Source organism: Eschrichtius robustus, chromosome 1 (assembly GCF_028021215.1).
Source record: "Eschrichtius robustus isolate mEscRob2 chromosome 1, mEscRob2.pri, whole genome shotgun sequence".
NCBI lineage: Eukaryota > Metazoa > Chordata > Mammalia > Artiodactyla > Eschrichtiidae > Eschrichtius > Eschrichtius robustus.
The window spans coordinates 183,121,136-183,147,786 of record NC_090824.1 but is presented as its reverse complement, the minus strand read 5'-3'; the positions used below and the strand labels follow the sequence as shown (position 1 = coordinate 183,147,786).

Genomic DNA, 26,651 nt, shown 5'->3' with positions numbered 1-26,651 from the left:
CTGTCCTTATGGAGTAACTGTGCCCATAATAAATTTTAACTAGAACTGTGTTATGTGCCAGGAAGGAGAAAAACAAGACGCACCTGCACTGAGGTGAGCCGGCATTCCAACTTCACCCAAATTCCAGCTTCATGAAATGAGTTGAAATGATTAGTTAAAAAAAACTCCACTAAATGTTGCCCTGATAGGCTGGAAGGACCCCTCAGCAATGGAAGTGCTCTCAGATGGGCGTTTAAAGCGACCAGCCCGGCTATACACTTTTGACAGGACTGTGAGAATTCAGACTCATCCCCCCAACCCTGGAGCGAGCTGCTCGGATAGAGGCCACCACCACGTGGAAATCTGAAACCCCATAATTTCAGAGCTGGAAATGCGTCCCTAAACTGGCAAGTTGAGTTCTAAGGGGATGCAGGACACATACGAACCATCAGAGCAGAAATAACTCCATATTCTTACTTCATGATGCCCATGAAGGGTAGCTTTTCACATCACTGTAAATTAATTTAAATGCTTCTGTGATTATCAGGTGATCAAATCTGTTACGTTTGACTTCAGAAGCAAGTGATGTGTCACCCACTAGACTACAGATGATAGGGGTTTAAGCCCAACACCCAGGCTGGGACTCAGAGCAGCCAGCCCCGGGAAGGGCTGAGCCCTTATCTTGGAAGTTAAGTCTGGGGGAGAGGCCTGAGCTCCTGGACACTCTATGGGCTGGGAAAGGAAGTGCCACAAAGTGCAGGATAGAACATTAGATTAAAAGTAGAGTAATCCTTGCTGGTGGAATCAGAGAAGACTTCTTAGGTGAGGTAGCATGCGTGTTGGATCTTAGAAGCAGAATTTGAAGAGATTAGGAAAGGACATGAGATGAAAAGATAACATAGGATGATGTGGTTGGATAAAAAAAGGAATGTCAGTCAAAAATAAGGCTGAGACACATGAGGCCCAACTGGAGAGAGAGGAGAGTGGGAGATAAAAGTGGGAAGACACAGGGGACAAATCATGTACAGTGGGATTGAGAACCACTAGCAAACTTTTTCTATAAAGGGCCACATAGCAAATATTTTCAGCCAAACAGTCTGTTTCAGTTATTCAGCTCTGCCTTTGTGGGAGACAAAGTACCACAGACAAACAGACGATATCCCCCCAGATGGCAGGCGGGACACTTGGTCTGTGGCCATAGTTGGCAGACCCTGTGTTGGAGGGTTTCAGAGAGATAAGATCTGCTCCGCACAACTTTGGGAGAGCCACTGGGACAGCAGATCAGAATCAGGGATATTCTGCAGTAAGACCCGGAGAGGGGGGTGTGTCCACTGAGTAACGCTGACACTCTGAAGTAAGGATTCTTGTTATTACATATACCAAAGGGTTCCCCAAACAATAAATATCCGCGGGAAAGACGTAACAAGGAGCAAAGGAACTAAAGTGTATGATTACTCCATGTTACTTTGCCTAGTTATTATATTTTTAATATATAAAGAATAAACATAGACCCAAAAATGGTTAAATAAAACACCACACACCTTGGTCCACTTGTGGAAGGCAATGAATAGAAATCACTGCTACAGACCTTCCGTAAAGCAGAGAAGTAAGTAGCTTGTAGAAGGCTTTGTATTCCAAACAGAGAGCTACCAAACAGCAAAGAAAAGGATGAGATGGCCATAAAAGCCATTCCTTCTGTTTTTGACTAACTTGTGAGAGATGAGTGGAAAAGTTTCTGTTTATCTCAAATGGGCAGTTTTTCCACTGAGCCGTTAACATCGCTGAACACATTCAAGCACGATCGCGGTTTACTGCTGCAGTGGGCAAGTGCGAACAGCTTCTGCGTGAACTGCCGCAATGCTTGTAATTTCCAGGAATTAACCCAACAGGGATACTTTCAGGTCATTCAATACCATAAGAATACACTTATAATAAATATATTCTGTAACATATCGGAATGTTCTAGAAAGGAATATGCCAAAGCTTTCAACGAGGAATAGCAGCTGTTGAATTATTCTCACCAAAATATAGGACAATGCAAGACAAAGAATCACAGTCTGAAGCAGAGAGAACTGGAGACCAGTCCTTTTTTTTAACTTTGAGGAACATTAAGCCAATTCCAGTAACAAGTTTTGCAAATGTTTTACAGCCACTGCTGAAGAGGACTTGTAGTTTTACTGTGGGCAAACAATCTAAAGCTGACTTACATATAAAGAAATTGTACTTTTTCAAAATTCACAAAGTACTACTTCTAGTTTCCTCCTTGGATGGAGACACACACACACATACACACACAGTATTTTAATTTCATCGTCCTTTGTTTGGGTTAAAAAAAAAAAAGGCACGTGGGAGCATTTCTGAAACAAACTGACTGAAAACATCCATAGACGTTATCAAGTCACTAAACGGAAAGTTTTCAAGAAATCACCTGGCCTTGACCCTTGACTTCAGCCAATTGAATAGCAGTTATTTAAAACACATGAGTCTTTTTTCTTCCTTTTTTTAAAAAAAAAAAAAAATCCCACCCTAACATTTTCATCAAGTTCTAAGACACGACCAAAAAAAAAAAAAAAAAAAATTTCCTTTCATTTAAATTCACTTCACCCTTATTTTGGCCTCCAGAAGAGTAGGAAAAAACGGGTCAGACTCACCCTCATAAAACTCTTTGTGTTTCTCAGAGTAAGAAATAGATCTCCATCCAGTTTTCTCTTTTATAAGCTGAGTAAATCTCAGTTCTCTAGCTTTGACATGAAGCCTCTCCTCCACGCCTTCAGCCCTGCCGGTGAAACCTGCCAGCTCCTCCTCGTCGCTTTCGATAAGCGGACATCAAATTTCACTCTGGCCTTCCATCACATCTCCAGCATGCCAGAACATCCTTCTATTATAATCAGTAAAATCAGAAATGTAAAAAGCCAGACTGTGTGTTTCCTGGAACCGTACAGAATATCTAGCATATTGCGAGACGCTGTCTGGAGACAAACTTAATCATGGCTCAAAGGAAAAAATCGTCTTTGATTTTTTTCCCCCAAATAATTCTCTTTTGTGTCTCTATTTTATACCCTCCTCCACCCACCTGCCAGCACACTGCCCTCTCCACCCCTGCTCATCCTGGATGAGCAATTAGGACGTCCCTACCTGAGTTATTTTCCTCTTACATCATCAGCGCCTCCTTTGTTGCTGGTTGCTTTAACTCAGCTTAATAGCATTTCCTTGACCTTCCTATTCAATTGTTATGGGTGCCCAGTTCCCTCTCTACCCTTTCGTGCCCAGCGTTGCCCAAGAGCCACTTATCCCCCATGGCCTCACTTCACACTGTCTTCTCAGCGCCCAGCGGGTTGGCTTTGGCCATGCCCACTGCATCCTCACGTGACGTTCTAATAGTTACGGCAGCGAGTGGGCTCTTCGGGGGCTTGTTTCTTGCAAAATTTGACGCTGCTGACTCTCTTCCTTTGGCAAAAACATGAATTCCCCATATTTGCTGAGGAAATTATTACTCATCTCTTTTTAAAATTAATTAATTAATTATTTTGGCCGTGCCGTGCAGCCTTAGTTCCCCGACCAGGGATCGAAGGCGTGGCCCCTGCATTGGGAGCATAGCATCTTAACCACTGGACCACCAGGGAAGTCCCTATTACTCATCTTTTATCTTTATTTGCTGCATCCATAGGCTGGCCCATGCATTTCATGCAGCTCTGACCTCTCTCCTAAAACCCACATCCATTATTCTAATGAACTGCCTGCTTGCTGGGTGTCTCACCTGCATATGCTGACAACATTTCGAACCTGTTACACATAGTCGGCCCTCCGTATCCACGGGTTCCACGTCCGCGGACTCAACCAACTGAGGATCAAAAAAAATTGGGAAAAAAAAATTCCACAACATTCTAAAAAACAAAACTTGAATTTGCTATGCACAGGCGACTATTTACATAGCGTTAATATGGTACTGGGTATTATAAGTCATCTAGACATGATTTAAAGTACACGGAGGATGTGTGTAGGTTATATGCAAACACTATGCCATTTTATATCAGGGACTTAAGCATCTGTGGATTATGGTATCTGTAGTGGTGGGTCCTGGAACCAATCCCCCATGGATACCAAGGGACAACCATACAAAAATGAAATCTTTCTCCCCAGAGCTTCCCTTCCTTCTATTATCCTTATATTCTGTCTTTAAAATCAGCCATTTTAAAATTTCTTTCCCTAATCCCTCCCACAAATTCAATGAGCTACACTCAAAGACATGAAGTAGGAATAAGCGATTTCACTTTATTGTTGATAAAACATTAAGCTATGAAAAACAGTTGCTCTATTGGGTAAAATTAATTGGAAAACAAAATTAAATTTAGTAATAAAGCTCGGTGTTTTCCAAAGTATGGACTATGCTCTTTCTTAAGAAGTATTGGTGGATGTTAATTCTTCTCCTGAGTCTCAAGGAAAATTCTATTTTGACCTTGATGAATGGAAACACCAGAAATTTCACTTGCATTAAAAAGAGCTCAGAAAGTCTCAAAGACTCTGAGCCCATGTATGGGAGCTTGAGGCCTCTTCAGCCCTCTAGAAGAGAGGACAGTCACAAAACACTGGATAAACACAGCCACAACACACACACACACACACACACACACACAATACCTAACCTATAATTCTCCTTAAACACTTCTTTTAATTTTTCCCCAGATTTATTGAGAAACAATTGACATACATCACTGTGTAAGTGTAAGGACACAGCATGATGGTCTGGCTCATATATATTGTGAGATGATGTCCACAATAGGGTCAGCAAACGTCCATCTTCTCAAACAGACACAATGAAAAGAAAGAAAGAAAGGAAAACAATCAAAAAAGATTTTCCCTTGTGATGAGAACTCTTAGGGTTTACTCTGTTCACAACTTTTATACAGATCATATTGTACATTACATCCCCAGAACTTATTTATCTTGTAACTGGAAGTTTAAAAAACATAAACTAAGAGTAAACCTTGAAGATCCCTGTGACCTGTGTTTCCCTCCATTTCTAGTTAAGGAACGTGGCTGCTATAATTCAGTCTCAACATTCTGAACATTCCATATGAAACAATGCACTATGTTGGGGTCACTATTTGCAAAAAAAAAAAAAAAACAACTATCATGCCAATTAAAAGAGTGATTTGTGAGAACAAATAAAATAAGCCTGGCCAATTTGTCTGGGCAGCAATGATACAAACCTGATCGCCGCTAAAGATTTACACCTGCTGCGGTGTCAGCTCAGTTTTTCTGCCGCCTTCACGTCGGCTGCTGGCGGGCTACATCTGTCTGAGGCAGCAACCTCGGGCAGGGGAGGAGCTGAGCTTGGCTACGGAAAGCTCCCACTTTTCCACAGCGGCATATTAAATATTGTTCACTAACAATTATTCATCCAGATCTTACTTACCAAAAGTCTGACTATGATAGAGTATTCTTAGCCCAAAATTACACTGAGCACCTTAGGGTCACTGAGAAAGTCCACCATCGTTGTTGGCTTCCGCCAGCACGTGCATGTTGGTGTGATGGGCTGCAGCGCCTGAATGCATGCCGTGCCACGCACAATTAGGCTCCCAGGAAAGCCTTTTCATTATACACTCCATACTAGGAGCAGTACTGAGCGTTTTTCAAGAAAAGGTGCTCCATAAGTGACAAGACTTCTTCATTCTTTAAAGAAATATTTTAAAAAAACAAAACAAAAAACCTCTCAAGTCGAGAAACTACTCCTATGGTTAGTAGTAGAAAATGGAAAAAAGCAATATTCAGGTAAGTGGAAAAAAGCACATCTTCTGAAATGAAAAAAAAAAAAATAGCAAGCACAGAGAGAGCAGAACTGAGGAAAATAGAAAAGTGTCTTCCTTAAGGGTAATTTATCTGTGATATATTCTAAACGTAGTCTGTCAATTTCAAACAGAATAACTTGTTTATGCTTGAACATGTTTCTACTCTAGTAATGGAAGGTAGTTTTATAAGACACGAATTTCTAATTTGTTTTCTAATTTAATTATTTTAATAGCTACACATTTGTGTCCTTTGGTACAATAATAGACTCTTGGTACTGACATATCCACTGACCCTCTGTCCTAAAATCATGTACCACCATCAACAGAAAGGGCTGTCCTCTGGCCTTCACTGCTCCCAGGGGTGCAAGAGTATGATGTTGAAACATGGATGTTTTGGAGCAAAGGTCATGTCACTAGTAATGGCTTGGTGTTCGGTTTTTCTTTTCTTCTTTTCTCCTTAATGAAAAGGCTGAATATCTGACAGAACTGTAACATGTGAGCTATCTTCATTTTATAGCTTTGGTATTAGTTGCCAAAATAGAGCTCTGAGATCTGTAGCTTAAATATTTTATGAAAAATGCCTCCTCCAATAGAAATGTTAATAATTTAATACATGATAGACTATACACTATGTCTCAGAAATAGTTATTTAGTAATATTTTTGTATTTGGTATGAAAGCTTAGTAGTTAATTCCCTTGATGTACACTTTTACTTACAATGGTGGGCTTTTTCTGCAAAATTACGTTAGCATAAAAGATGTGTTAGTAAACATTCATTTTAAAATGAGTTTCTAATTTTTTTATTTTTTTCTTTAATCCAGAGAACCGAGAGCATGTTTCTGGGCTATGCCAACACATCTTGCCAAAGCTTGGTTTTGATGTTAAATATTCAAGCCCACACATTGCTATGTGGTTCCATTTAGCCAAATACTTTTCTGAGAGATGGGGGGAAATCTCCAGGACAGGCATAGGATTTGGTAAGTCATCGCGAGGGTGATGTGCTTTGCTCTGATTGTCCTGACGGGCTCTCCCTGAGGTAGTTACTAAAAAGAGCATCTATAATCAACAGCTGTGTCCTGATGTTTTGCCAATCTGTGCTCACAAGACATGATGTTTGGTAACATATTTCAAACACGGTTTGCTTTTGTCTTCTCAATACCAAAACTCCCACTTCCTTCATCCAAGAATTTCTAATAGTTTGAGGGCATTAATTATGCCATACAAAACCCTTTCACAGTAATTATTGGTGTTACTGGTATCCTGATTATCCGTAATACCGAAAAATCCACTTTCTATATTGGATTGCACCATGGAAATACACTTAATGGAATATGCTTTAATCCTATCTAGAAATGTCTGTTGCCTTGTTGACAAATAAAGAATTCTGAAATGCATACCACAGAATCTTATCTGTTCCACATTGCGCTTTTCACATTTAATTTGGGTGCTGAACTTCTTTTTCTAAAATGCCTCTTCTCTATACAGACTTTTCCCTGTGAGTAGGAATTAAGTTTGCCAGCTACATTTTGTAATTAACTTCTGGTGAACTGATGCTACGCATGTCAAAGAAAGGAACAGCTGCTGAAAATTCAATTTCAACGTACTGTGTGTGGCAGGAAACACAAAGAGGAGGCATGCAATCTTTGCTTTCTAGAAGCTTACAATTGCAGGGGAAGACCAGATGCAGGACAGAGCACAGGAGTAAGTTTGGTGTCCCGAGATGGTGACAAAAGGAGACAGGAAAACAGCCTGGGAGAAGACTCATAGGAGAGCAGGAGATGACAAAGCAAGCTGGATATTTTGGTGATAAACTTGGAGCTGAAAGTTCAAGTTTTGTTTTTACTCACAAATATAATGAGAAACTTCTGGAAACCCTAAGGAGATGATACATGATCCAAGGGATGGCCAGGGAAGACCACTTGCAGGTGGCCAGCTGTTTCCACCTCTCTGCTGGGGACTGAATGGAGGGCAATGGGCATTGAGGGATTTAGATTAGAACAAGAGAATACATTTCCGACAGTGAGACTTACTAAGTGAATAATGGAAGAGGTTAGAGAAGGAAACTGTGAAAATGTCATCTGTGAAAGTCTTTAAAATTGGGGTATATTTTCAACAACCTGAAGAATGGAGCAGTGAGGTATGGAGCGGACTAACCGAATGGAAACCACATAGCATTAACTTCCAAGGACAGAACAAAGGCTCCTTGGCCACCTCTGCTTGGATTCCTTCTCTAGTCTTGATGGTCCAAGTGAGCCGCCACATTCCTTCACGGTGACCTACGACCCAGAGAGGGCGTCTGAGAGGTGACCAGCCAAGAAGAGCCCAGATCAGACGCAGAGAATCAAGGTTCAGCTTCCGTATGACATGAACCGAAAACACTAGATTCGCTTGCAGAATCCTCCACAAACTTAATCCACAGGCTCAAATTTTAAGTCTGGCATCCTTAGAAGAGGTTTAGCTTTTAAGAGCTGGTTTAAGATACTACTGAAGGGACTTCCCTGGTGGCGCGGTGGTTAAAACTCCACCTGCCAATCAGGGGACACGGGTTCAAGCCCTGGTCCAGGAAGATCTCACATGCCATGGAGCAACTAAGCCCGTGCGCCACAGCTACTGAGCCCGCCGCATACCACAACTACTGAAGCCTGCGTGCCTAGAGCCCGTGCTCCGCAACAAGAGAGGCCACCGCAGTGAGAAGCCCGCTCACCGCAACGAAGAGTAGCCCCCGCTCGCAGCAACTAGCCCGCAGGCAGCGACGAAGACCCAACACAGCCAAAAAAAAAAAAAAAAAAAAAAATATATATATATATATATATATATATATATATATATATATATATATATATATATATATACTATTGAGATCACAGGTTTATCCATCCAACAACTCAGATGTGTATAGGTGGTAGGCACAGGGCAACACAGAGTCACTACCCTGGGGAAGACAGGCACATAAACAGTTAATTATACACCAGAGTGACACATGTTAGGACAGAGGGAAGCCCAGAATGTGTGGGGAGCACAGATGGCGGACACTGACCCTAGGCAGAGGGTACAGGGAAGACTCACAGGCGGACATGGCGTGATCCCGGGAGGAAGAGTCAGGCAGCTGACAACAGAGCAGAAAAGGTTTCTTTCCAGATAACGGGCAGGGCATGTTTGAAGGTATTAGGTGCCACCACAAAGGACGACTGTGCGAAAGCCTACAGCATGGGGAAATCTGGCAAAATCACCATCACAATCTCAGCTAGCATTCTCTCTGCCTTCCAGAGCCAAGGTTGCTTTTTAAAATATTTAAGTAAGACCTTCAGCTTTGATTAGAGCATCTGTCATATGAATATGTATTTGCTGGCTCCTTAGAATAATGTGTTAGACATGGAATTCAAATGCCCTTTCATTTATCAATGGCTACTAAGAACTGTAATCAAGCCAAGTCCTCTTATCTAAACAAAACTCACTAAATGTAAGGGTAGATGCCTAAACAGAAAACATGATTTACTGATCATTGTTTTCTCCCACTGTAAACACTCAACTTTCTATTCATGACATATATTCTCATATGTGGACACATGTGTTTATACATACTATCCATCAGTCAGGGGGAAAAAAGGTATCACATTGAATATATGATTCGGCAAGCTAGAACTCAAGCTTTACCAAGAGGCAAAAAGAAGCTTTAATGCATCTTAGAATTTTTCTGGTATACATCAGCTCAAACTATAATACTCAGAGTAAAGATAACCAAGGTTGCTTTCTGTAGGTTCATCGCCCGCTGGGGCTTCCCCAGCAGCCTTTGTCCACTTTGTCAGCATGGCTAAGAGGTCGCTAATAGGAAATACGGATAAGGTCCCTGCCGAGGGGTCAAAACACAGAAATCTCACAAAGTGATATAAATTCAATTTGTAGAAGAAAGGGAGAGAAATGTCAATGTATGGTTAGTAAAAGTATGGATTTGGGCTAGGCTGCCTGACCTACACGTGTCCTGTTCCTTTGCAGCACCTAAGCCTGTACAATCCTCTGACGTCACCCCACCAAGGATGTGTAAAACAGAAGCTGTCCACACAGGGAGGGTGCACAGATCTGTCTCCAGGCTCAGAGCCTGGAACCCAAACCCCAACTTCTCTGGGGTCTTTCCAATGACTTTTCCCCATTTCTCTCTGCCCTTACGAAGGATTTACTCCAAGACTGAGATTTTTTGGACAGGCAATTGTTGTTGTAACACAACCTTCTCAAGGGTTAAGTGCAAATGAATCAGAAACATGTGGCTTAAATTTCCCACAAAAATTGAATTCATATGGACTCAGATATAAAAGGGAAAACAATGTTTTCCAAAGGATGGTTTGAGTTTTGAAAAATTTCAAGTGCTGGGGAAATAGTTTAGGTACTCACTTAACTTTTAACTATAGCCAGAAATCAGTCATCCGGAACACTCTAAAACTTCATTCTTTTCAATGATGTGTCATGCTCAGGGAAAATTACATATATAGTGATTATATGTATATGGAGAAGCACCCACCTTCACAATTTTGTATAACAGCTCCCACAGAATCGGTGAGAATGGAACTGAGTAAATTGTACGTGTGTTATTCGGGAACCTTGTGAAAATTCAAACTCTGATTCAGCAGGTCTCAGGTAGGGCCTGAAATTCTGCGTTTATAACAAGCTCCCAGGTAATGCTAATGCCACTGGTCCATGGACCCCATCAGAGCAGCAAGGATGTAACCACCCACGCTGCTCGTCACATAAGTCATTTAATAGCATGTTTACAGATCTCGGGGCTGCCTGAGATTCCTATTTGTTTGGTGACAAAAAAAAAAAAAAAAAAACAAGCAAAATCACATAAATGAGAATTAAAATACCCTGCTAAAAAGGTATAGATAATTGCTCTGAAATTTACATAACAATATTCACTGATGAGAAGTAATGTATTCATTATGACATATGAACAATGAGAAAACAAATAAGAAACAGTAGATATTCCTCATTACCAACTCTGCTACCACTTTACATCCTAATCCGACTGGGAATTCTTTCACAAAGTCTTCCAAATCACGTCAGACATCAGAGAGACTGCCTGTTTTGAATTCAAGCACTTTTTGTTTACCTCATGACTAATTAGTAAGACATCGGCTGGTCTTTTGCACGCATGAGTTTTGCACATATGGATGTCTTATTTTCACAACTAGATTTTAACCTCTGTGAGGGTGTGGACTGTCTCCTTCCTTCCTGAATTCCCCAGAACCCTCAGCATGCTTTCTGAGTTGACCATGAAACCACCTGCACGTCCTGTATAACCATATTATAGGGTCCTGGTAAATCTCAGCTGATAATTTTTCAAGGTTGTACCAACAGCCATAGCCATTTCTATACAATGTCAGAATTCATGCTGCTTAGCATGCAATAACGCTGATTCTATTTGTCACCTGGAGGGAGGGGCCGAGGGCAGAGGCTGAAGTTGGAGCTGCGTAAGGAAACACACATGCTCTGAGAAAACATTCGCTACTTACCCACAAGGTTTGATGAAAAATGTGTACCTTCTTTCCTCCCCTAGGGGGTGAATGGGCCCATTTTTCATACGTGGAGCTTTCCAGGAACCTTGTTAAGATGAAGAATGCTACCTTTCTCCTCTCGGGTAAACGAAAGAAGAGAAGCAGCTTTCTGAGCACCCCACCACATCGGCAACGCTAGGAAAAGGATTTAGCAAGCCCTCCAACTTCCAAACCATGCTATCTGACTGCATCTCCAAGGGCGAGGTCATCCCAGGTTCTGGAAAACCCGCGCACACACCCTGCCACTGAAGGCGCCACCCGGTCACTGCCCTTCATTTTCCACATGAGAGCACCCGGGCTCCAAGAAAGAAGGTCCTCTTCTTACAGCAAGTGAAGAAGGGCAGCCCTCAGAGTGGCCCTCAGAGTCCTAGCTATGGGCTCCCATCCCTGCTCTGAGCTCTTCTGCAGCTGAGGCCCCAAGGCCACAGCCTCCCATCCCTCGGGCAGGGATAGGAAGCATTTCCTCCTTCCAACATGTTACACGGTTGGCCGCTTGGTCATGGAAACAATGTCCTTTGAGCTGGTTGGGTGGTTGACCCAAGCGTGGGTCCTGAAGCATAATGATGCGCTCGAGGAAAATGTACCCCAACTTACACACGGCCAGACGGAAATAAACTTAAGTGCTACCTATTTGAGTAGGACTGTTCAAAATGGACTTTTCAAAGATACGACTGTCATAGTCACCCTTCAAGTATCAGTTGAACAGCAACTATATGCACAGCACAATGTCAGGCTGAGTTTGGGAACAGTGCTAACTTTTCTTCTTATTTTTGAACTGTGGAAGTTTGCAATCTAGGTGGGAAGACAAGATACTTACATGTCAGCAGTTAAGCAGCTTTACAGAGCCAAGGATATTAATGCAAGAGATGTCATGAAATGGTAAGAATTACAAGAAAGAAGGTTCTGAGTTATTCTTGAAGGTCAGGAAAAATGTGGAAAGAAAGAGGAGGGAAGAGCATTCCAGACTGAGGGTGTGCAGTCCTGGAACCCTGATGCTCACCTGTCCGGCTGGTGCCAAAGGGACACATCAGGTAGAAATTTAGGTTGTGGCGAAAGTAAGAAAATCATCAAATCAAAGAGTGTGGATTCCAGCCAGTAAGCGGAGGCTTTCCAAAAAATATTTCTCAGAATTCTAAGATTCTGCAGAGGTGACTCGAAATTCTCAATGACTTATCTTAAGAATAAATAAATGTAATACCTCTGACCTTAAAACAAAGTTTATGTTAATAAAATATGATTGCTTTGATTAGTTTTATATACTAAGTTTCTACATACAGTTTCATTGAGAAAAAAGAATAACTGATAAGGGAGAGCTGCCTTTTTTAGTTATCACAGGAAAGAACAGCATTTGTTAATTTCAAGGATTTTATTTTATTTATAATACAAAATCACTTCAAAATTAATTTAAAATTCATTGTATTTTTAAAATAATACAAATGCTTCATTTGACACTTGGAGTTCCTAGTACCTATAATGGCAAAGTTATTACCGCATCATCGTTATTAATGGTATCAATCTGGCCACATCACATTATATGATGAGAACTAATTAAGACGGAATATGTACCATAATGGGATTTAACTGCGCACAGTCTAAAAGAATCGCCTGTTTCCCCTGATCACACTTCCTTATATACACAAAATCCACATTAACTTCACGGTGAGTTAAGCATCAGGCAGTGCTGGCAGATGATGGGCTTTTGTCCTGATGACTCTACAGAAAGGTATTAATTTCAGTTTTGCAGCTCATTCAGAAAATTGCCTTGATAACTTGGAAAAGCCCTGTTTATGCATTCTGCTTGTGTGTGTGTGTGTGTGTGTGTGTGTGTGTGTGAACCCAAAGAAACCATGCCAGCCATAAAGGAAATTAAAAATAAACTTGAATATGCTTCCATATGCCGGTGCCAGGGCCCCAGAGACTTGATCGTAAACTTGCACATTTAAATGGTCTCCATGAATTTTTGATTCAAAAAGCGTACTAAGCAATTTCATCATCACAACCACATAAAATAAATTTCCACTTGGGGAAAAATATTCCTCAGACAAGCAATGGGATATTTTATTTAGCTGTTCAAGTATCAGACAATTTCTAATAAATGAACATTCTGGATTTTAAAAAGTCTAATAAAGCTACTACTTTCCCTTGTATTAGAAGGTAATATAGAGTGAAGAATATAGGAGCTATAAGGAAGGGAATTTAAAACAATCAATTTTCTGGGGTGATTGAGAGCTTTAAAGCAAAATTATATTAACAATTTAAGTGTTAAATCCCCATGTGTCAGTTCATTCAAATCCCCTTATACTGCTAAACAGAAAAGAGGTGTTTAAGTTCTTATACTACATTTTTCATACTTACACCACTCTTTTCCTCTCACTGTATTAAGATAATTTTCAAATAGTGACTTCAGTTGCTGAGCATCCTTCATACAAGGGTGTTTGAAAACAACCCACAAACAGATAAAGAGAAGGTAATCCTCTCATTCAAATATTCAACAAATACATTTCTCTAAAATTTTATTTCATATTTTGGGACTAAAAGTCATCTCTTTGACATGATTTTAAAATAAGAGGTTATTATAAAACAGGAGGTTGTCACCATGCTCCTAAAATGACTGGGGCTTGTCTGCATGTGGACTGCCGGAGCTGCCACTTCCCCCTTTCTTGATTTATTAGATTCAAGAAAATATAAAAGAGTTGAATCAATTTAATTTTAATTCCAATTAAAAAAAAGTGTCTGGCAATTAAGTGACAGTCACAGACTTTTAAGCCACGAGGATGCAAAAATCGGGACAGTGAGTATCACTAATGTGTAATGTTATTATGAAAAATGTTAGTGAGCATAAATTAAATGGGGGGAAGGGCAGCAGAGCACTGGAGATTAAATTCGTAAAAGTGCTCGTTAGCAGAAAATCCACTTGTTTATTGAGAGACAGCCTCAATTAGCTGATGGTGGAAGTGGATAATTTGTTTATTGTTTCCACCTTGAGGAAAGGTTTTCTTACGTATTTCCAACCAAAACAATGGGCCCAGTGGTGTTGTGTTTTGTCTCTAGGGCAGCTCCTGCCACCTGTACCAGTCACTGCAGACCCCGCCCCCAAGTCCACCCGAGGCTTGCCAATCACCCTCTACACCATCAGACGCCTTGGAAGAGGCCTGGACTTCTGGGGTGAGGGACTTCGGTGTTGCAAAGGCTGGTGCAATCAGATCCGAAAATGACTACAATTAAAAAGAAAAAAAAAGCTGGCAAGGGGTAAGCCCCGCTATAGGGATGAAAGCCAGCCAATCATAAAACCGTAAATGACAAAGCAACTGAAGTCCCTGGGCCTTCCTTGGTACAAGATTGTCAGTGAGAAGTGATTTGCAATTGTGCACAAATTGGTTTTTTTCTTTCAAAATCCTTCCTAGAAGGATTGGGGTTGGAGGAATCTGTGCCATTATTTGCTTTTATTATAAATGTCTTGATCTTAAAATCTAAGGCTAGTACGGATATACATATATACACACATATACATTGACATTATGTATATTAATATGTATAAACACATACATATATATACATTATATTATATATATATGCATACGGAAGGCAAGAAAGTAGCAAAAGGACATGCAGTCTTTTAAAAATACACCAAAGATTTAACACTGCACTCTGGCGCAGCAGATGTTGAAGCGGGAGCAGGAAATCACCGAGCGACGGGTACTGCTCTGACCTGCGCCTTCCCCCCACTTCCCCGCCCCCCCAAGCAGCTCCTGGAAGAAGATAAAAAATAAGACAAAGACCCCCCCAAATCAATTTGACGAGTCTTCATCAAGCAGATTTCAAAATGTTTAAGAAAACCTCTATCTTAGACAAAATAAATTTAAAAAATAAAAGTCATCCTTTCTTCTCTCCGATTTGGTCTGCTCACCGGGCTGCCAGCTTTCAAGCCTGACCCTTCCTTGATATCCACTTATTGTCCCCAAACCTCAACCCACTGGGCAATTAGAACACAAGCACTGCTTTCCAGCCGCCGCGTTTTAGTTGAACGCCTGATCAAGGAGTTCCCGTGAAAGGAAGCCCCGCACGGGGCTGGGGAACATCACAGCCGCTTTCAAGATGCTGCAACGTCCGCCCTCACAGTTAACAGAGCGACACCAGGAAGAGGGAGTCCTCGCTTCCCTGGTCCTTGCCCCTTCATCTGCTGCGGCAGCTCTTCCCCGATGGGGGCTTGCAGCCCTCGGCCACTCTAAGGTCTTCAAGTGCTTCCAACCTTATAAAGTTATTTCCACAAACTACTATCACTGGTCCTGAGAACGTACTGTAATAGTAAAACATAACCTAAAGTATCCAGAAGAATACTTCTGCAGAAGTATCTTCTATTGTCTTTGCTGTAAAAAGTAACATATATAAAATTTTTATGTTTGATCCAAACTGATTTAATTAGAACAATACCTTTTGGGTTGCAGATCTCTGTAAATTGTGCATATATAGAGACAAGGGGGTAAAAGATGCATCGTGAATAGGCTGGGATTTCTCTAACAAAATAACATGACACCAAGCAACTCTCCTCTAAGATAATTACCTACAGCAAAGTTGGTTTCTTTATTCACATCCAAGTTCAGCAAATGGAAAAACCTAAGATTTCAGCGGCAAAAACAGAGATTATGAAAGTCAAGGCGTCCAGCGGACAGGTCAGCTCAGCCCACAGCCCACTTTCTACCAGACCACAGAGACGTGGATGCCAACATTTTTTTTCTTTTTAAGACAAGATAATGAGTTTTCATGTTTCTGTGAAAAAAAGAAACCCATGAGCCAGAATGCTTCACAAACACTGACCTTTAGCGTTAAGAAAGTCTCCTAAGGAAAAACAGGGATAAGAAAGTAACCCTCACGGATCCTTCTTACTGAGTGGCTTTTATGGAATTATCTGCAATCACCATGTAGAAATGGATGGACCTGCCTCCATCTAAATTCGTCATGAAATGCTGGACCTTGAGGCGTAGGGGTTGGAGTATATAAAGGGATGAACATTTGCCAGCTCCAAAAAAGAATGCTTTGGGATAGAAGGAAGGGAAAAAACTATTGGGTGATCACAGATATGATCATTTTCACTTCCTATAATCTGCAGGGTGGTCAGCTAACACAGTGCTTTCGTAACTTTAACAAGAACACGGTATATGATTAGAACTGTTTCACTAATGATGGAATGAGAGATGATTTCTTTAGAATGTGATATGAAAGAAGCATTGGAATCAGGACTGGATACCAGGTTCCTGGAGCTGTCAGTGGCTGGTGGCCTCTGCAAGGTCACCCAGCCAGCCAGGCAAGCACACTGCCCCTGCCCCAAGGCCCCCCTCCCACAGAAACTGAGGGAGAGCAAAACCAGGAAAACACCAGGGTGGAGGAGGGGGGAGATGCCAATATTTCCCCCTGCCCTTCTAACAGAAAAATAACACACAGGTGATTTGTTTACAGCACTCACACACACAGACCAAGTTTAGAGAGTGTATTTTTAAATTTACTGCAGGTCACAGAGGCCCTGAGTGGAGGTATCTATAAATAGCATGGGGATCTGGAAGGGCAGCCCTCTGGTGGAACATTTCGGCTGTGGGACCGCTGCTGCTTCAAAATATCCGTGTGGGTGTGCTGCCATCCTTCAACTGGAGACATGGAGTGGGGAGATGGTTTCTATCATGTGGTAACATGAGAAACCTGGGTGTTTCGGTGGAGGAAAAGCAAAGCGTCACATAAATCAACTCAAACTGTAAACATACCACTTAAATATTAATCAAGGTAATTATAGAAAAATAGTCCAGAAAATCTCTGTAACACTCCAAGATAAATAAATGTCCACAGACTCAAAAGAAACTCAGAACTCATTTGTTCATAACATGACTTGACTTTCTTCATATAACTCATGCGAATACCACATGCTTGGCTATATCTGTCCTAAATGAAATCACCTTCCAGTTGTTATCTGATTCTAATCCAGCAAACCTACACAAAACACATATTCAGGCTTATGAATAGGGAAAACGAAGTCCAGGATGAAAATCAATGAAAATAATCACAATATCCATCAAACAGAACCATGCCATATTTTTTAATAGAGCCTGTTTCTTAACTGCTTCCTTTGGGAACACGTTAAAAAGAAGAATGGGCATGTGTGCAGTGGGGGCAGGTATGCTTAGGCCAGTCTGTGGCTAAAACTCCTTACTAGTACAGAATGCCAATAACCTAGGCAGGTAGAGAAATAGGAGAAGCCAGTTCTCAGCATCCACAGGGAGTACAGGCTCTGGAGTGGTTTGAGCTGAAGTTTTGTTGAGGCAGTGTGGTCCGATGGGCTCTCCAAGAAGGAGAAAAGTACACCTATGTTACATGGTGATCTGGGGAAATAGAATTACAGATAGAAGAAACAGCAAGTGCAAAGGCCCTGGGGCAACAAGAAATGTGCCTGTGGAACAAGAAAAGCCTCATTAGCAAGGGGAAGAGTATTCAGCTCAGTGCTTGGTACTCACCCTGCATACTCAAGGGCTTCCTTTTCATCTTCTGAGCTCTTTAAAATTGGAAAAGGGGCTAGGCTAAGTAATCCAAGATGATTACCTAAACTCCAACATATTTTTTCGTCACCAGGGAGGCAACTAACACAGGAACTTACTAGCTGTGTGACCTGGGGCCAGCTACTTCACCTCTCTGAGCCTCAATGTAAAATGAAGATAATTGCTACCATCTTGATGGGATTATCATGCGGATACATGCCTGGCACACAGTAGGTGTGCAAAATTACTGCTGACACAATATAAATATTCCTGGCTTGACCAGTCTCTTTTAAGAACTTTCTCTAGTGGATTTTGTTTTAACAGGTCATTAACTTCTGGAGACACTTCAAGCTAAAGTGCCAAGACCAATGACAAGGGCAGACCAATTATAAACATGGATCAGTCAGCTCTGAAGCCTTAACTCAGTAGGAAGCTATGATCCAATTAACCAACATTTGGTTTGTGGATTGCTGTTCAAAAATACGAATCTGTATAATGTCCATTTTGCAAGTTAAAACACATTCACATGCTAAAATTAGGAGAGAGACTTAGAGGAAGTTTCAGCCTCAACATCTCCCCACCACTTCTGTAAAGTGCTGAAGAAGGAAAGAGCCTCCAAACCATAAAGGATGCTTTCAGAAGGTAAACACAACCAAGAGTCCCATCACTATAATTTGTTCTTGTTTCTCAGTATGTGTCTGGTAGATACATACAAACTTTTCTACTATCTACAAATTTGCCTTCTTTTCTCCAAAATCAGTTAACACCAGAAATCTTAACAGCCATAGGTAACAAGCCATCTTCCTGAAACCTGCTGACGTCTGGTTACGTGCGATTGCTTTGCAGCTTCATAATTCAGGACGTCCCTATAGGAAACATTGTGTTTGACCTCTATGCAAATAACATTGGTACTTTCAGACATGGCTACTGACCTGACGTTGCATTTGAAAGCCCCCAATAAAGGCATAGCTCCAAATTTTAAAACCCAGATTCTTCCAAAGGCAGGGGAAGGATCGAAGAGAAAAGTTGCACAGCTGGAAACACGATTCATCCTCAGAAGTTGCCCCAACTTATCATATCAGGGTCAACTAAATGTGCCAGATAAGAATTTGGTGAATTTACTTCGGCTAACACTGCTCTCCTTCTGAGTACACACGGCTGGTGAAAAGCCAGATGTTTTCAATCTGTAAAGCTTAACACCGCTGCACAGCAAAACCAGCTGGCAACATCCTGAAAGAAACTGTGTGTCTTCCTTGGAGGAGTCCGGGCCCTGGCCTGTTTGATCTTTTACACACACCCGACAGAGCTCTCCTCTTCCTCAGTCCACGCCTGTGTCACTGTCTTGGCAGCCAGCTCAGCAAAGACTTTGGAAGCAATAGCATAACCTCATCCTTTTTCCTAGAGCTCAAAAATACTTGAAAAAATATATACATTTTTTTTCCCCCAAATAGATCTCTCCTTATATGCTAGTTAACTTGAAAGTAACATAAAAATGATTTAACTCTCCCACAATGATTTAACCATTTCATCTGATTTGCACCACGGTACAGATATACACGTGTGTGAACACAGGATCTATTTCAGCAATTCATATATCGCTCGTTCTTATAACTTGGGAAGAGCCAGATTGAAGTTGGCGTGTGCACTAATCTATAAAGAGTTGTTGTGCAATTACTTGCATTTTTAAAAAATCAAACACAATGGGAATCTATCATAGGAAACAACTGCTATAACCAGCTTTCAAGCACAGATGTAGAGAATCCACGTATGGATACCAAGGGGGAAGGGGGTGGGTAGGATGAATTGGGAGATGGGGATTGACATCTCCCAATATATTGATACTATGTATAAAATAGATAACTAATGAGAACCTACTGTATAGCACAGGGAACTCTACTCAATCCTCTGCCTTGACCTAAATGGGAAGGAAATCCAAAAAAGAGGGGGTATACGTATACGTATAGCTGATTCACTTTGCTGTACCGTATAAACTAACACAACATTGTAAAGCAACGATACTCCAGTAAAAAAAAAAAAAGTCAATTAAAAAAAAAAGAAAAAGCACTTCAAAAGCACCCGTCTGCTCCAGGTGATGCAAGCCAGAAGCTCACGAACAAATCTTATCTATTCAGTACAAGCAAACCCCCAGTCCCCCTAATAAGCAACACTTTGTTGGCCTAGCTTCAAACTACTGATGCACTTCTTTTTTTAAAAAAATTATATTTCTTTAAAAAACAAGTTAAAACTTGAACTTCACAATTTCCAACACTCCTTCTAAGAGGCTAGAATAAGTGAGACTTCACTACACACGTAAATGGGATCTTTTATGCCACACCATCGCTATCTTCCATGCAAAGTGTGTCTTTCTCATAAGAAATTCAAGTCCATAATGTTTATTGGTAAATTACATCCAAATTGCAAAAACATTTCAATGATCCTAACATCTCTGTCAGATAAGCAAGCTGGGGAAACGAAAATACTCACCTGACATGGGGAGAATAAATAAAATAGCATGGAGCCGGTAGACCACGAGGCGGGAATTGCTTTTCTCATATTTAAGTCCTTGGGGATAAATCCAATGTCTAATAGGAAGTGAAAGTTCAAAAGCTTGTGTTTGCCAAATAAAGCAGTGATTGAGGGAATAAATCAATGAATGAACGATTCTCTGAATTGACTATTAAAACCGCTAAGGAAATACTGATTTCCAGTATGGCCCAGTTGCTGCCCGTCCTCCTATACTGGGCAGAGGTGAACTGAACCCAGATCTCTGGGGTTTCAGACCAAGTACAAGCAGAGCTTTCCTAATGAAGAGGGAACAGCAAGAGGCAAAACAGTCACACAGCACACTGCACGACAAATGCCTGGAATCACGGGAGAGAAACTAAATTCTTAGTGGATAGACCTTCATTCAACCTGGTCATAAAATTCAGGTTTATTTCCCACACAGGCTGATACACATTCTACCTTTGTGGTTCTCTCTCATAAAAATTCCACGCAACCTCCTTGGCTCCCAAGGCCTGCAGTGTTCGACTAACTTGGATCTCCACTCTGGCAAGAATCTCTGGCCCCCCGCTTCGTGATTAGCTACCGAAGGCACCCCTGGCTCACAGGGGGTTTAGAGAATTAATTAATGTTTGCAAAGTGCTTGTAGATCCACAAGCCAAGGGGTATTATATAAATGCAAATTATTAGCATTATTCTGTTTTCCCCGGGGGCAGACTACCCAGAGCACTTATTCATGCCTAATAAGAAAACCAAGTCTCCCTAACTAGGTCTTCCTCTGTTAAATGGGTTGTGGATTTACAACCCAGATCACCAACACCTGCACATCAGCCTGTGCAGGCCTTCGGATTTTTAACTTTTTTCTCAAGGATCTATTTTGGGACCCTTGGTTATCAGACTCAAAGCCTGCAAAAGAGATCAGAACTCATCATGAAAAGCAAATTCCACCTCCAGAAAGGAATTTCACATCTCACTTTCTCATCATTGGGAGGAGATGAGACAGAGGTCTTGGCTTTTTGGAAAGTTCGCTGTGCCCCTTGGTGGAGGCCCTGGCTCAATTCCACTTTGAGCAATTACGTTCTGCTCACCTCAAGGTCTCCTGCCGCTCCAACTGCGGGTAGTATTTATCGCCACTTCCTGCCTTGAATGTTTTGCAGCCTTCCTCTGTTCTGCTTAAACAAGTGCTGCTGGTCACCTACCACAGCCCTTCCTCTGGAATAAGGGGAGCCAACACGGCCATCACTTTTAGGGCCTAGACCCCTGGTTTATTTTGTTATGCAGATTGGAGGAGCCATTCATATATCATGTTTACACAGGTACTTTCTGCCTTTATCTCTGTTATTTTCACTCTAAACCTGGGAATGCAGTTGGGAGGTTGTGTAAGCATCACCCAGAGTCCTGATCCACAAATATCTTTGACAACTTTTATTGGTCTTTTGAGAAATCCATTCCTTTGTACTGAAAAACACTCTTTTGGATCATGTCATTACTATTACACAACATTAGGGCCCACTGTCATATAGGTCTCCAAACACACTAGAGGAAGGAGAAGAGGCTTTAAATGAGTCTTCTTGTATGTTAAAAACAGAAACAAAAACAAAAAACAAAGGGAAAAAAAGGAATCACTGTAAGTAATGCCTTCATTTGCTGGATATTTATTGAACTTTTCTATGGAACCACACATGGCATTTATTTTAGGATACTTTTCTCTACCACTTTTCAGCTCTAGGACATTTAAGTAACTTTGGTGACAAGGTGACAGGGCAAGCAGTGACCACGGCTCCCACTCAGGGCTTCATCTCGGAACCGGAACAGTTACCGGGAACCTCGACGGGCCCCAGAGTGGGTAAGGAGGAATAGTAAGATTGAAAAAGTAAAATAACACTTTACATATTGTATTACATACACATGCATGTGTACATACTGTATATTATATTGTAGAGTTTTATAGTTTAGAAGGTGCATTAAGATGTGCCCCATTTAACTCTCACAACAACCCCCCAAGTAAAGTATTACACCCGTTTGAGAGATAGGAAAACTCTGCATCCAAGGAGTGGGTGCCGTGCCTAAGAGCACAGAGCCAGTCAAGGTGCATGTCCCGAACTTGGACCAGGGAGCTCCTTCTCCAGGGAGCAGGGGATAGGGGTCAGCCTCTCACACTTTAACTCAACTGCTGCGCACGAAGGAAGACAACGTAAGGGAGAAGAAATACAGGTGGAGCGGGGCGGGGGATGTTTGAGGAAAGGAGACTCAACTTTTCCAGACACCCGCCAGCTTCCCACCAGCGCCCCCCGTCAGAAAGACTTTCCAACGTGGATCTGCTTATACGAGTTGGAATATGAGGTCTGACCCTCAGTCGCAGCTCACTGTGGTCCCCTGGCCTCCACTGGCGACTCTGAGAGTCATTATGGAAGAAGTCATCTCAGAGACCATGGCTGGCCCCAGATTTTATGCCTGTGTTGCCCTCTGATCAACCTAGAGTGAGCTGCTATCCCCAGAGAACACTGAGCAGAACAGCTGGGGCAGGGGTGGGGAGGGGCACAGAGCAGTGTCAACCTCAAGGGTCCATGTGACCCACCAGACTCTCCTTCTTCTTCGCTGGGTGTTGAGGGTCCCGACATCTGCCTCCCCGCTGCCCTTCTGGGGTCAGCCCCTGTCTCCTGTATCCTTAACATCTGATGTCTCCCCTCTCCGCTCCAACCCTTCCCAACAGGACTGTTCCTGTGGCCAGAAGCAGGCCTTCGTTTTTCTTGGTCTTCCCTGTGTACTAATTCCAAGCCAGACATTCCAGAACTGTCTACTGCATTAGTTCCTGAAAAACCCCAAGTCCTTTCAGAACCCACCTTTGCTCTCTCCCACTGTTTAATTGATAATATGAACTCTATTCAATGTGTAGGAACATCTCCTTCTGGAGAAAGGACCCTGTGCCAGCAGCTACCACTGAGTTGGATTTCAGTTTATTGGTGTGTGGAGTCTTGGTCCCAGGAGGGCATGGGGCAGGGGGGAAGGGAGCAGAGGCTTCAAGGACTGGCCTTGAAGGCTGCTGGACGCCTTCACAGTTGGCCATTTAGAGACATAATAGCAGCAAGAGGCGTGGTATTGGGCAAGAACTGTAATAGAACATCTCAATGCTTCTACAAGGAAAATGCAGGGAAGTGTCGTTGAAAACTTCCATCTGTTAGAATCACGTTTGAAAGTCCCCGGCCAAGACCCACACATTCCTGTACCCTTCCCAAGCACAACCAAAACAGATGCTTGGAAGCTCTTCCATGGACGAAGGCAGGATCAGTCCTGGTGTGGATCATTTTCTTCTGCATCTTGTCTCACAGAAAAAAATATCAGGCCACAACATTCATCAGGACACTGCCTGAAAGGGCAAAACAATGAAGCCCAGGTCGGAAAGTCTTAGCATAAGGAAGTCACAAAGCATCTTCAACAACTGATTGAAGCAGTCACGTGGCCGGGGCGGGGGGTGGCAATATAAGCGCAGCCCCAAATGTTCCCCCCTGAATCTCCTTCTGTGATCCTGGTCTCCCTGTGTTTTCAGGGTAAACTGACTTACACGACATTCATACCCACAACAGTAAACTGCTTTCCAACTGGAGGGAAATCAGCAATGTGTTCCTTCTTTTTCTAGGGCAGCACTAACTACACTCTCCAAAAGTGAAGCCCCCAGGCTTTGTTTTTAAGGCATTTAACTAATTCACTTTAATCAACCTAGTCAATCAAAGATGAGCTATATATTATCTTTCTCCCATGGCAATGAAAACCTTCCTGTCACCCTTGCCAGAGTGGGGCAGCAAACCACCGTGTAGATATGGCTGGGAAAGGAGGATAGAGCAGCAGATAATTAAAGTGCTTTAGACCACTCGCCCATTGATTTTCCTCTTGTAAAGGTAGCTCAGTTGAAATGATTCAGAATAAATCATGTATTCGAATTATCCTCTCAAGTAAGAGCTGAGAGCATATTGATTAATAATTATTTGCACTAACAGACTCAACTAAGGCAATATCATCGATTACCTTAAAAATTGGCTGAGATCAATCACAATGGAATCAGCTGAGTTTGAAGATCCACTGTCTTTTGCTTAGTATTTTTAAAGAGACCCACAGAGAGGCAGGGCTTCTGAACGGAATCGTAGTTGAGCACTGCTGGCCTGAGCGAATGATGGGCGATTACTTCTGAATATACGTTGACCTGGACCTTTTAACTAAGTAATGAGTCTCCCACACTTCCCCTGAGTGGGAGGTCTCCATGGTAAACAAATGTTTTCCACATATGATACAGGATGAATGTGTATAGTCCAAGGAATGTACTGCTGATGATAAAACAAACTGGGCCAGAAAGTAATGGGCTGGGAGGCTGACCAGCCAACGGTGCCTGTACATCCAAGTTTGTACACACGGACACGTGAATATATGCCTAGGATTCATCCACCAAGTAACCCGCACATAGTAGACACAAGACCACCCAGAAATACCTGCAACCTAATTTATTCATGCAGTTGAATGTGATTTGAATAAAGACACCACTCCAAAGTGTTGAAAAACGGGGAGCTTACTTAATCTTATACATTCATTTGGCAACTCAAAAAAACATGGCTAATTTTGGCAGTGATGTCCAGTTCCAATTTCCCAGCTCCCCAGAAGATCCTCCACCCTGCGGCCACCAGGGTCACTCTAAAGTACAAATCTGACCATGTGGCTCCTCCCCTCCCATCCTTCCCGGCACAGCACTGACTAATTCTGCAGCCCCTGCCAAGGGCCTCGGCCTGACCCTCTGGCCGCATGGTGCTCAAAGTGTGGTCTGTGCACTCATGGGTCTCCCAGGCCCTTTCAAAGGGTCCACAAGGTCAGAACTATTTTATAATACTAAAACCTCACTTGCTTTCTTCACCGGATTAACATTTGCACTGATGGTGCAAAGACAGTACGCCAGGGAGCTGGTGAAACAGCTGGTGATCGGCACAGATCAAGGCAAAGACACCAAACTATACTGGTGGTCGTTGAGTTCTTCCCCTCCAAGCACTTGAAGGAAAATGAGTGCCAGTTTCACTCAGGCATAATCCCGATGAAGCAGTAAATATTAACGTTAGTAACTCTGGACACTGAGTACACCTCTTTTTAATATTCTTTCCTGAGAAAGGAAGTATGCATAAAGCAGCTGTGTCACATACATACCGAAGTATGATGTCTGTCTCAAGTAAAAGCACTTATGGGATGGAGCTGAAAGCTGAACTAGCCTTGTCCACCCCCGACAGAACACCATTTTTAATTAAAAAGAACAAGTGACAAAAACCTGCTATTCAGACTTAGGTATTTAAAAGGCATTTTCCTGCAAATAAACGAAGTATGGACTTGTCCCTTTGAGGCAAATTAACTGACAATATTTATGGCCAATGATAAAATCTGGGTTTTTCAGGAAAAATTCAAACTTTGGAAAACTCACCATGAGTTTGATAGCTTCCTAATACTTTCAGCTTTTTGAAAAAAAAGCTGAATGAAATGTAATAAAATGTATCATCATTTGGAAGATCTTTAGAACTTAGTGGACCCATATTTTCAAAGTGACCAATGCCTGGTGTAACTAAATCATGCAGGGGTCAAAAAAAAAAAAAAAAAACGGTTTTTAAGAGCAGGAAAGATCAAAAGTTTCAAGGTAACAGAGAAAAGTTCATCCCTGTGGTTTCAGGTTTCACATCACAGTCGCATGAAAGAAGCTACCACTTGTCAGCTTTGGTGTAGAAAACTACCCACAGTCAACGTGCACTGTCTTCATATACTTTAAACAAAACCACCCACTAAACCAGGTTGAATGTAGAAGCAGTTATGAGAATCCAGCTGTCTTCTCTTAATAAGCCAGACATTCTAAAAACCTAAAGAGCTTTGAAAAAATGTAAAACAATGTCCATCTTCTTAGTACATTTTATTTTGAAGAATAGTTATCTTATATAAAAATGTAGCATTTGTAATACCACGTAATGAGTTTATTATTGCTGATTTTAAAGGAACGAATAAATAAATAATTTTTAAATGTCTCAGTTTAAATTTCAAATATGGTAACTAACAATACCTGTTTACTCACATAAGAAACAAAAGGCTCTTTGACAGCCTCAATAATTTTTAAGAGTATAACGGGAGCCTGAGACCAGAAAGCGTGAGAACCACTGTTCCAGTCTTACCCTTGGGCACCATCTCACTCGACACAATTCCTGCCCCCAGAAGCTCACAGCCTAATGGGGAAACAGACCAGGAGGTGGCAGCTTAGAGCACCGTGCCATGAGCATGTGACCAGAGGCCTGGGATGCAACAGAAGA

General features: G+C 41.9%; 1 protein-coding gene across 18 annotated transcripts in view; it reads right to left on the bottom strand.

Moving 5' to 3' along the window:
• Positions 1 to 26,651, bottom strand: part of PARD3 (par-3 family cell polarity regulator) — a 625,594-nt gene that overhangs the window by 51,907 nt on the left and 547,036 nt on the right. The window contains exon 23 of one of the 18 annotated variants that reach the window (XM_068560876.1): positions 4,709 to 4,776. The exons of the other annotated variants lie outside the window; for them this stretch is intronic. Coding sequence (XP_068416977.1) covers positions 4,728 to 4,776 — 49 coding nt within the window. The 3' untranslated portion in view covers positions 4,709 to 4,727. Of the gene's footprint in view, positions 1 to 4,708; positions 4,777 to 26,651 lie in introns of those variants that run through there. 18 annotated transcript variants of the gene reach the window in all.